Source organism: Pangasianodon hypophthalmus, chromosome 25, assembly GCF_027358585.1.
Source record: "Pangasianodon hypophthalmus isolate fPanHyp1 chromosome 25, fPanHyp1.pri, whole genome shotgun sequence".
Taxonomy (NCBI): domain Eukaryota; kingdom Metazoa; phylum Chordata; class Actinopteri; order Siluriformes; family Pangasiidae; genus Pangasianodon; species Pangasianodon hypophthalmus.
This window is the reverse complement of record NC_069734.1, coordinates 18,487,482-18,499,761: the sequence shown is the minus strand read 5'-3', so window position 1 is coordinate 18,499,761 and position 12,280 is coordinate 18,487,482. Positions and strand designations below refer to the sequence as shown.

At 38.9% G+C, this 12,280-nt stretch overlaps 2 protein-coding genes across 5 annotated transcripts in view; both read right to left on the bottom strand.

The window, feature by feature from the left end:
• Positions 1–5,090, bottom strand: part of cep70 (centrosomal protein 70) — a 14,192-nt gene extending 9,102 nt beyond the window's left edge. Inside the window, exons 1-5 of one of the 2 annotated variants that reach the window (XM_053229468.1) lie at positions 4,607–5,090; positions 3,595–3,691; positions 3,017–3,140; positions 1,311–1,491; positions 58–233 (exon numbers count right to left, since the gene is read on the bottom strand). In XM_053229468.1, the coding sequence (XP_053085443.1) occupies positions 58–233; positions 1,311–1,491; positions 3,017–3,140; positions 3,595–3,691; positions 4,607–4,615 (587 nt within the window). In that variant the 5' untranslated portion in view covers positions 4,616–5,090. Of the gene's footprint in view, positions 1–57; positions 234–1,310; positions 1,492–3,016; positions 3,141–3,594; positions 3,695–4,606 lie in introns of both variants that reach the window. The other variant, XM_053229467.1, reaches the window with a different exon arrangement.
• Positions 5,091–6,133: 1,043 nt separating this feature from the next.
• Positions 6,134–10,522, bottom strand: krt97 (keratin 97). 3 transcript variants are annotated; one of them, XM_053229470.1, is made up of 9 exons: positions 9,905–10,522; positions 9,161–9,243; positions 8,671–8,827; positions 7,960–8,124; positions 7,704–7,829; positions 7,278–7,498; positions 6,719–6,768; positions 6,375–6,489; positions 6,134–6,344 (listed from the first exon to the last, which is right to left on the bottom strand). In XM_053229470.1, exons 1-8 carry the CDS (start codon positions 10,505–10,507, stop codon positions 6,380–6,382), a joined length of 1,515 nt encoding a protein of 504 aa, XP_053085445.1. In that variant the 5' UTR covers positions 10,508–10,522; the 3' UTR covers positions 6,134–6,344; positions 6,375–6,379. The 3 variants fall into 3 exon arrangements, with proteins under 3 accessions (XP_053085445.1, XP_053085444.1, XP_026766278.1); XM_053229469.1 differs by having other exon boundaries at positions 6,134–6,340; XM_026910477.3 differs by having other exon boundaries at positions 6,134–6,489.
• Positions 10,523–12,280: the final 1,758 nt, after the last annotated feature.

Genomic DNA, 12,280 nt, shown 5'->3' with positions numbered 1-12,280 from the left:
TGTGTGTGTGTGTGTGTGTGTGTGTGTGTGTGTGTGTGTGTGTGTGTGTGTGCTCACAGCTGATCACTAGGTGAGTGTAGTCGAGCTGAGCGACTGAGGAGCTGCTGGAAAGCTTGTTTCTGGCGAGACGCGCGTCTTTCCTCCTCTTTCGCGGCGAGGTGGAGTTTCTTCTGCAGCTCACACACCTGAGACACCTGCTCACCGAGCTGCTGCTGCAGAGTCTGACAGCGCATCTACACACACACACACACACACACATTATAATAATAATAAAAAAAAACAATGTTAAGGCAGTGAAAGAGTGAAATGTTTCTGTATGGACCGTTTGAAAAGCATCAACATCTGCATCAACATCTGTAACTGCAAAAGCTACAATAATAAAGAATACACTTCTATAAGCATGTGCTTGCTGTGTGTCTTTCATTTTATCCTTCACAGTTACAACATTAACACTTTAATCAGCGCTCTGTACACACCCACTGAGCTCCAGGCACAGAACAGCACCAAATCATTTCATCACAAATAAATCTATCATTTTACTTAATGAATTATTAATGAACTGCAAAAAAATATACAGTACTGTGCAAAAGTCTTGGCTCCCTATTTTTTTTTAGTACAAACTTTGTTGTAGATGTTTATTTTCTGACTTCTACATTATTGATTCAGTACAAAAACATTTTAGATTCCAAACATTAGTTTTCCAGCACAAAATGAAATGTTAGAGAAAAATGTTTGTATGTCAGTAAAGAAAGCAGCAGATTCCATAAGAGACACTTTTCAGATAAAAACATAATGAAGGCTGCTGGGTTTCGCTGCAGAAATAAGAAGCGAGTCGACAGTCAAAGTCTCCAGAAGAACTGTGGCTGCTTCTGCAAGATGCTCAGTAACACTTCCAGCTCATTTCCTTATAAAACTGCACACACTGCACCTCAGATACTGCTTTATTTTATTTAAAGTGAAGGATCGTCACACCAAATACTGACTTTGTGTCATTTATTACTGTTTACTGCTCTTTATAGGATTTTTTTTAATGTAGAAACATTTAATTTCATTATTTTTGAAGGCGTCTTTACTCTACAGCATTTCTTACGCACAGGACTGTATATTTAAAAAAATGGTTTTATTCAGATCATTTTAGTAATTTGTAGGTTTTATTTCAAAACGTCAAACCTGGAATTAGTAAATATAAAGTAAATAGTAATATAAAATAATTAAAATATAACGTGCTAGCTGTGATCCTCCAGCGTGTACAGCACGGCTGATGGAGAAGACTGTGACACTAATGTAAAGTAAAAAGGTGGATTTGGCACCTCGGCGTCTCTCCTGTCCTGCTGCAGCTGCTGTAGTTGCCCCTGCTGCTGCGCTGCTTTATTGATAATGGAGTCCTCCAGACCCTGAACTTTGACCTTTACCCCCGCCAGCACGCCCTCCAGCTCCTCTGCTCTGTGAGACTGACGCAACGCCCGGGCCTGCTGCTGCTCCACTTCCTGCCTGGAACAGGAAGTGATGCGCAGTTACATCAGCACTGCAGCTGTGTTACTGTAAATTCATTAGTTCTAATTAAATATTGATTCAGCAGCAGCTTCACCGCGTGATTATTAAATAAACACATTTTATACGGAATAATCAACAACAACGTGGCCGTGTTTACAGAGCGGCTTTATTTATACAGAGAAACTGGAAAAAAATATTAAAAGTGAATAGTAAAAATATTAAAAATAGTAAAAAACTGGAGAAAAATAGCTACAAGTAGTGAAATAAAATGAAAAGGGGGAAACAGTCTGGAGATAGATAAAAGTAGTAAAAGTGTTTAAAATGGATGAAAGTAGTGAAATGTTGCTAACGTTGCTCATAGTGAAAGTCGTAAAAAAACAGATAAAAGCAGTTAAAGCGTAAAAAACGTGTAAAAGTGCATAACAATAGTACAGATACCGAGAGCAAGGATGCAGCTCAAGAGATGAATAAATATTTGCTGAAAGTGTAAGTCTTCAGTAAAATAGCTCACAGTAATAACGAGGCAGGAAAGATGCGACTAAAAGAGTGAAAATGTGAAAAACAATAATAAAACTAGCACAAAATGTACGGTATAAAAAAGACGAAAAAATAAATGTGCAGTAAAAAAAGCAAAAGTTTAAAAATACAGAAAAGGCTTAAAATAAAACACCAAACAAAAAAAGTAGAAAAATATTCATGCAGTAAAATCTAAAATTAATAAAACTATGGCAGAAATTTTAAATAAATAAAAGTGCAGTAAAAATCTAGAAATAATAAAAAGTGCAGTAAAAATTTGTAAAATTAATAAAAAATGCAGTAAAAAATGTAAAATTAATAAAAGTGTGGCAAAATTTTTAGATTGATAAAAGTGAAGCAAAATGTAAAATTAATAAAAGTGCAGCAAGAATTTTACATTAATAAAAGTTTATACATAAATAAAGTTTATAAAAAAAATTAATTTTAAATTAATAAAAAAAAATTGGTTAAAATAGTAAAAGAGCAAATGTTTCTTGAGAAACAAAGCAGACGTACGTTACATCCCGCTTATATCTTTGTGTTTTTGTCGACACTGAAGCGCATTAACATCAGCGCGACATTAACAGATAATTTAATGTTCGTTAAAATAATGACGCAGACCAGCACACTTAGTGTTCAGGATTTAATATTTGTGTTGATGGTTACTGTGAATGTGATGATGTAATAACGAGGCTATGAGATAAATAAATAAACACAGTTATAGCTGTGTGTGCGTGTGTGTGTGTGTGTGTGTCTGTGTGTGTGTGTGTGTACGCACCCATTCCACCTGTATAATATCAGATAACAGCAGGTGTGGGTCACCTGGAGCTCACGCTGCGCTCTGAATTATTAAACACGTGGATAATGGGATTCTTTATCGAGGAGAGATCTGCACAGTGATTAATTATTTAAACGTCCCGCAGAGTCGGAGTGAACACATCAGTAAATCCAGCGTGTTAACGGGGAAAACGGTGTCCAGGTGTGCTGCACTGTGGGCGGGGCTTACTTTAACTTGCTGTTGGATTGGATGAGCTCCTGGATCAGCGCTTGTCTCCGCTCCGAGTCCGTCAGCATCGTCTTCAGCATGACGCGCAGCTCGGACGAGGACGTCTTCTCCAACAGCACCAGGTCTGGGGGGAAAAATAAATAAATAAAACACAAAACAAAGGTGTGGATTGTGATTGGTCAGATGGTGTTCGAATACATTATCGTTTCTATAGTAACAGGGACTTGTACGGCAGACGCTCCACGTGAACCGATTTCTGTATGGAAGGAGTCTCCAGTTCCGGCGCTCTGTTTACATTTTCAGGTTAGAGAACGTCATGTTTCGCTGTTTCTTGTTGTAAAATAATGTTTTACTAGATTTGATTTTTATTAGATTGGATTTCTAAAATGTATTAATTTATCAAAATGTTACACATCATAAGTTTGTGAAAGTTAATGTTTTTCATCCAATAATTTTAACAGCTAAATGTTTTAACTTTTTTTTAAATATTTTAAGCATGTTGTCATAAGACACATGTTGAATGTCACAGTATGTGGTGTAATTTATCGTCAGTGTTCAGTGTGTGAATAAAGAAATACCTGCCAGGTTCTTGTTCTCAGTGGGATCTGCGAAGCGGACGGGTTTAAAGCCGTGGTGCTGCAGCAGGCGGTTCACTGCGTCCCACTCCATCTGCTCCTGCTGCACACACACACACACACACACACACACACACCAGAATAACTCTGATAACTGACACACACACTGGTGAGAAACAAAATCACAAACATCATTCCACCTGAAACTGACGGCTGGTCCACAGAAAGACGTAGGTCTTGTCTCTGGACTGAGAAGCAGATTTCCTGTCCATCTTAAATGATAATCAGAGACTCTACAGAGGAAAAGGGGTCGATCGGACGTGGACAGGGACGAAGCCGGACTTTCTGAGATGCTGCATGCAGTAAGAAGGTGGACGGTGTAGTTTTCTCATATTCCCACCAAACCCCACCTCCTGCACTAGGATTGGCTCCTACACCATGTCCACAAACCCAGCAGGAACAGGCAGCAGTCACCTGCTGGCAATTCCGACTCTTTTCAATGAGTCGGTTCAGTCGGCTCGGCTCAGCCATAAGAGTCGACTCCCAAACAATCGACAGATTTCGCGATATTTTAACCAGATATCTCAGTGTCTGCTCTTTCCTGCTCTGTCTGAAAGTCAGGAAAAGTCCAATAACACCTTACTCTAACATTACTCTGTATGACATTTTACAAAATATTTTTTTTTAACTCAAACAAATGTTTAAAAACATGCAAACGAATCCTTCTTGATTCATTCCCACACAGCTGAATCAAACACCATTCGCACTAACAAAACAGCTCAGGTGTTCAAGATAATAGCGTTTTATTTATTTATTTATTGAAGTACACTGCAAGAGGAGGTGATGATATTGCCTACTTCTACAATTAAAGTCAAAAGCGGCTCATATACGTTGAGAGTCGACTCTCTGGGTTCATCTAAAAGAGTCGATTCAAAGAGCCGACTCGTTTGAGAACGACACACTACTGTCTCGGGTACACTTTAGAGGAAAATAAAGATGTTTAATTACAACTCACCTTCTCCATCTCGTCCCTTTCTTCCGAGTGAAGAGATTTTTGGCAGGTTTTATCCACTTACACGCAAGGTTGTTTTAAAAAATGTGGAAAACACAGAAAAAACAGCGATTTATGCTAATCTTACAACTGTTTACTACGACGTGCTAAGCTAAGCTAAGATAGCTAACACCAACAGCCGTTGTTTTGCGTTATTTTTGCTTAACGAAAGCTAATAAACTGAGAATTATCATACCTTAAACTGTCATTACTTAACAAGAATCATTACTTCTTGTTATTTATTTATTTTTTTGTATTAATTTTTGTTTCGTTTTGTTGTTGTTCCTAACTTGTACACACAACGAGAGCTTTCTGCCGTTTCAAATAACTGCGAAAAATGACGTAAGCGCTCACTTCCTGGTTATCGACCAATACCGAATAGGTGTATATGGATACGCCACGCCCACTACAAAACTCTCGCGAGACTTTATATGTGCGTGTTGACTGTAGTGCGGCACCTCTCGCGAGATTTTCTTTATTACAGTACGGAAGAAAGAGAAAACTTATTAATAAAAGGGTTATGAGGTTGAATAAGGTAAAGAAAAATCAAATCTGATCTGCGTTACTCTTTCAAAATATTTTGCAGTTACATATTTTTGATTTTTTTTTTAAATAGTATTTTCAGACAAATTTCATTTCTGGATACTATCACACATCTTTATAATAATTTATAAAAAATTATTTATATTTAATAGAACACAGTTTACGTTTAAGATGTTTAAGATGTTTGTTCCTATATTTATTCCTATTTCAGTTATATGCTAATTGTTGTGCTTTATCTTGCCTTTAACATTTATTTATTTATATAATATATATATATATGTGTGTGTGTGTGTGTGTGTGTGTGTGTGTGTGTGTATTTATGTATCATTAACATCATATGTAAAGTTTCTTTTTCCTACCTTGAATTTATATAACATGTTTATGAGACATTTTTTATGTTACAAATTTTATAATTTTATAATACATTTTTACAGAACTTTTTACTACACATTTTATGTAACTTTTTAAATGTTACACATTTTTTTTCCAATTACTGAACATTATTGTGCTATAAAACTACTTATGGGAGAGTTTTGAGTATTTAGACTGTGTACTCATAGAAAATTCACTATTTTACTTTTACTTTGTGAGTGAAAACATCTTGAATATAAGCAGATTTATTAAATATTTCTTATTATGAGATTATTATAGACATATTTACTAACTCCGGGTTTAACGTTTGTCATTTTATTGTGAAATCATTTTGTATCTTTCTAGAAATAAAACCTACAAATTACTAAAATGATCTGAATAAAACCATTTTAATATATAAATATTTTTTTTGCAGTTCATTAATAATTCATTAAGTAAAATGATAGATTTATTTGTGATGAAATGATCTGGTGCTGTTCTGTGCCTGGAGCTCAGTGGGTGTGTACAGAGCGCTGATTAAAGTGTTAATGTTGTAACTGTGAAGGATAAAATGAAAGACACACAGCAAGCACATGCTTATAGAAGTGTATTCTTTATTATTGTAGCTTTTGCAGTTACAGATGTTGATGCAGATGTTGATGCTTTTCAAACGGTCCATACAGAAACATTTCACTCTTTCACTGCCTTAACATTGTTTTTTTTATTACTAATCTTGGCATGGTACATTGTCATGGCATTGAAACGGGATGCCTGTGTGTGTGTGTGTGTGTGTGTGTGTGTGTGTGTGTGTGTGTGTGTGTGTGTGTGTGTGTGTGTGGGGTCCTATTTTTTGTTCAGGACCTCGACGTCCACGTCCTCAGTGCGAGACACGACCTTGCCATCGACCACTTCCTCGACCACGGTGCGCACACGCTTGGTCACCACGGGCTCGGCTGCACAGAGACACAGAGACAGCGTTAGAGGATCACACACACACACACACACACACACACACACACACACGCCTCCAATCTCATCACACAAAACACACTCGGGTTGCCAGATTGAACATTTTCTCTTCCGAATGCTGGTAAATATAATCACACTAACTATTTTACAGCAATACAGCTGAAGCACACTGATTTAAAAATCCCCAAAATATCAGCTAGTAAATGAACTCACGTTTTGGGGGAGGGTGGTGAACCTCAACCACCTTCGTCACCGTGGTTTTCCTGCGAGAAAAAAAAAGAGAAAATACAATTTTAAAAAATGTTTTCGTAACAAAATTATGCGAAATCTCAAAGATCTAATGTGCAGAATTGAAGCACAAATATATGATTTTTTTTTGTGTAATTACTGCAATACTATTAACACGAATCATAATACAGGTACATTTACTGAAACTTAAAAAAACAACAACAAATATTTATTTTATTACTTACTCAATAGTTTTATTATTACTAAATTGCGATTTCTGATAAATTTGGTTTTATTATTATTATTATTATTATTATTATTATTATTATTATTCAAATTGCTAAAATCGGGTAATGTGGTAAATGCTAACCAAATTATAATTAAAGGCAATAAAATAATAAATTAAAGTCTGAAAATCATTAGCTTAAAAGTATAGAGGTTATAAAATCCTTTCTGTATAGTGTTACTCTTTTATTGCTCAGAATGAGTCAGATTGTGGTGATATTGTGATAAACACGTGTTTAAAACTAAAACTAAGGCGTACTTGATGTCCTCTCCGTCCAGCAGGCGTCTGTACTCGGCGATCTCCAGCTCGAGTCTGGTCTTGATGTCCAGCAGCATCCTGTAGTCGTTCGCCTGCCTCTCGATGTCCAAGCGCATCTGCGTGAGCTCCACCTCCAGCTTGTTGATTACGGCCTGCAGCTGGGTGAGCTGGAGACTGTAGCGGTTCTCTGTTTCGTGCAGCGTGCCCTCCAGAGACGCTTTCTGACCAATCAGAGAGCACAGAGAGAGAGCGTGAGTGATGGTGTTAGGGAGAGTGGGCGGGGCTACGACTTGTGATGTAATAAGGATGTAGCATTTCAGTGAAGATGGTGGCATCATTATATACATATATATGAGTAACTTTTACTCTGCTATCACTGTGTGTGTGTGTGTGTGTGTGCGTGTGTGTGTGTGTGTGTGTGTGTACCAGGCTAATCTGAGACTGCAGCTCGATTTGCAGCGCCTGCAGGGTTCTCTTGAGCTCGCTGAGCTCACTGCGGTGTGTTTCGATGCTCTCGGTGCTCAACTTCACCTGCTTGTTCAGGTCATCAAACTGTCCGAGGAAAGACAGAGAAAGGTCAAAGGTCAAAGGTTACAGAGTGTTTGTGATCACTTTACAATGAATGCAGCGACTAGTTGCTAATCCTCCATTCTGGTGCGCGAGTTTGTCCACCGTGTCTCACCTTGACCTTGTACCAGGCCTCCATTTCGCGGCGGTTCTTCTCGGCGATGGCCTCGTACTGTGAGCGGATCTCGCCGAGGATAAGAGACAGGTCCTGCTGAGGAACAGCGTCCACCTCTACGTTCACGCTGCTGCTGGACAGCTGAGCTCGCAGCGCCGCCAACTCCTACACGGGACGAAAAAATAATAATCATACCGTTAAACTCTCACTCAGGATCCGCTCTGAGTTACGCTTTATTACAAGCACAAGTGCATTTTTTACTTCATAACTGCAAAGACTACACACAATGTTAACATGTTAGCAAAACATTAACTTCATAGACGTATTAAAGGTTAACGGCTGTGGTATTTCATGGCGGTCGATGATGTAAGCGGGCGTGTCCTGGACTATGACTTGTGTGTATCTGTATCTTCCTGATCTCTGATCCTGAATGCCAGTGAAGGTGTTTTAAGAGATTCGCCATCACGGACACACCTTTGTACAAATATCCGAAATACCCGAGAGCTTGTGTAAGCCTCGCCTCGCCTCGCCTCGCCTCGCCTCGCCACAGTGCTCGTGTAAAGGCTTTGCTGCTCTGAAGCGGAAACCAAATACAGCTTAATAAACCCTTAATAAATGTTTAATTATCTAACCTGATCTAACTATAGGAACCGACTAAGTGCTCATCATACGCATGTGTGTGTGTGTGTGTGCGCTAATTTTCTCACTAACCTCCTCGTGGTTCTTCTTCATGTAGATCAGCTCCTCCTTGAGGCCTTCGATCTGCATCTCCAGGTCCGAGCGGGTCATGGTGAGATCGTCCAGGACGCGGCGCAGCCCGGAGATATCGGCCTCCACAGACTGGCGCAGCACCAGCTCGTTCTCATACCTGAAAACAAAAAGAATACAAATCAGTTTTTTAAAAAAAAAAAAGGATTAAACAAAGGAAAAAATAAAATTGAAATAATAATTTAAAAATAAATGATAATTAATTAAATCAAAAGTATAAATCATGTATGATTGATTAATTTATTAAATTAATAATATATAAAATATAATAAATTTTCTGTTAAAATGAAGCTTTAATACAGAGATAAAACAGGCATTAAGCTTTGATTAGATGTTAACACGGGTGACGTGTCGGACTGATAAACGCGTCTCTGACGTCACTTTGCATTTCATAGTTAGTGAAATAAGAAATCGTGGTTTTTCGGACACTGACTTGAGCTTGAAGTCCTCCGCAGCCAGCTTGGCGTTGTCGATCTGCAGGACGATCCTGGCGTTGTCCATGCTGGCGATCCTGATCTGCACAAGAGCACATTTTCCACCTCACTTTTCTTTTCCACCTCACTTTTCTTTTCCACCTCACTTTTCTTTTCCACGTCACGTCAATTTGTTCGTTAAATTTGTTAACCTGTACCTGAGCGCTTAAGGTTTGCTGTCACTGAATGCATTTATTACTTAATGAATATGAACTGAACTGCATTTAAGAACAATGAAACAATCACAACAAATTATTATTTTTTAAAATATTTATTTAATTAATGCATTTGGGAAACATTAAAAAAGTATTTTAAAAAATTATCTTGTTAATGATTTAACACATTCAAACCGGCTTTCTGAAGGAGCTTTGAAAGAAAAAAAAAAAAGGTGATTAAAGAGTAATTTAAAAAAAAAAAAAGCGTCCAATCACATTGCAGAATACAGGTGACGTCATAGGCAAGACAGTGAAGGTGAGCTGCTGAATAATGCAGATCTAAAATATTGCTTCTGTAAAAAAAATTAAATTTTTTACAAATCATAATCATAAATAAATAAGGAACTGTGGAAATAAATTGTAGGAACAAATATATATATATATATATGTTCCTACAATTTATTTCCACAGTTCCTTATTTATTTATGATCATGATTATGATGAAGATTAAAAGAGCAGGAGAACTCTTTGTTAAACCCTTTAGCTCACCTTGTTGCGCAGGTCGTTGATGATGGCCAAGTAGTGGCTGTAGTCGTGCGTGACGGGCGCGCGCTTCTCGTACCACTCGCGGATCTTCAGCTCGAGCTGCGCGTTGGCCTTCTCCAGCGCGCGCACCTTCTCCAGGTAGGCGGCCAGTCGGTCGTTCAGGTTCTGCATGGTGACCTTCTCGCTGAGCGCCACTCCGTCCAGGGAGAAGGAGGACGATCCGAGCAGGTTGCCGTGGGAGCCATAATGCTGCTGCTGGTACGTGGACACGCGGACGCTCCGGCCATCCGCGCCGCCGTACACGCTGGGAGCGCGCACCCCGGAGATGCGCTTGCTGTGCGCGCCTCCGCTCAGAGACAGCGACGAGGACGAGAAGCCGCCGGGGCGCGAGGACGAGAAGCTGATCAAGGACGCGCTGCTCATGTTTGTCCTGGAGGATCTTCTACTGGTGCAGAGTGATGGAGCTGAAGCGCGCGCTGAGGAGTGATGCTCACGACCTCCGACACCCGCTTTATGTAGCCCATAAAGGGGGCGTGGCCTCATTAACTCATTACACCTGGACAGCTTCGGCGTCCAACCCCACAGGTGCGTCCAGGGCGCGGTCATACAGGTGTGTGACAGGGGGAGGCGGAGGGTGTGTGTGTGTGTGTGTGTGTGTGTGTGTGTGGGGTGGGGGGGGTATCAGTGAAACTCAGTACCTGTGAGAAGGCACAGGGATTTTTCTTTTTAAAGGTTTCGCCTCATTTTTAAAACTTGGCATTTAGTAAAAAAGTGGTTTGAGTTGTGAAATAAATACATTAGACAATATACTCAATTTGAAATTCACAAATGGTTCCGTCCAGCACATCTTAGATTAGATTAGATTAGATTAGATCAGTTTCACCTTCTGTGTTCTGTAGTTTTTTAAAACCTGAAAGTGGAAAATATTAACAATGAATTTAAAAAAAGAAAGAAAGTAGAAATCAGTTCTTTTCCAACCTTCTGTGCTCAGATCAGCTTCTTTAATGGTGTTGAATAAAAATAAATAAATAAATAAATACATGTACAGCTTTTTATGTATCACTTAAAACCAGGTTTAGCAAGATTAATTAATTAAAACAATTTTAAAACATTAAAAAAGGGGAAAATATTACTCATGCTATAAATACAAATACTATTAATAAGTGTGTATATTGTGCATATAGGATTTTTGCATGACTGTCAGTAAATTCAAATAAAAGATTCTGATTCAGAATAAATAAATAAATAAATAAATAAATAAATAAGAGGTAGCGCTGGTCATGTGTGCTGTATTTATTCCTTTAATACGTTTAAATGAACGTTTTCTGATCACATGAGCGTTACAGAGACAGTGTTGGTTCTCATGCTGTTAGTATCTGTCGTGTTCTCACCCTCTCTCTCACACGTGTAATCAGAGGCTCGCAGTCATGGGAAGAGCTTCTCTGGTCCTATCTGTCTGTCGATAACGATTATCACTGACCCGAAACATAAACAGATTCACTGCGCATCGCTGTAATGTTGCAACTGAGCTGAAGATAATGGTTCTTTAGTATTTGGTAAATATTTCTTCCAGAAGAAATAAAAATATCCACTCTGGCAACACGGGAGAGTCTTGTGATGACTTGCTGAACAGGACAATAGGAGAAGGAAAGGGGTGGGCTGGGATGACGTGATGTTCTGGAGCGGCAGGTTCTGATGGTTTCAGTGCACGAGGGGTGTGTGATGAAGTCCCGGGAATACTTACGTCATCGCCAACTGCGCTCCAGGATTGAGCTTTTAACACAACTGACTGAAATATAATGATCTGTTTAGAAAGCAGCGTTTGAAGCCGTTGTGGTGATTGGATTTTATTAAATGCTCCACTTTCACCTTTGCTCTAGAGCTTAACTCTGCTTTATTGTACTGCATGACAACACACACAAACACACACACACACACACACACACACACACAGATAAATGAGGTGCAGTAAACACAGGTGCACTGGAGCAAAAATCACACAGGCGCATAAGTTTATCTCTATACACACACACACACACACACACAGAGGAATGTAGTCACGTTCATAAAAGCAGCGCTTCCTTTACAGATCAATTCTACATTGTATCTTACACACTGTCTCAATAAGAACCTAAACAAACAAGCTTTAGAGTTTCATTGTAGTGAAAAGCGGAATTACTTCAGGGCACGCTGACGTGAACGTCCGACGTCGTAGATGAAAAAAAACGTTGTTTAGCCATAAAACAAAACACTGTGCACAGTGTAAATAGACATGAATGTCAACAAAGGCCAGCAGTTTCCGAACAGGTTTACACACACGCAACAACACGAACTGATCATGCATCCACTTTGACAAGGAAAGTTCCAATCAGTCATGGA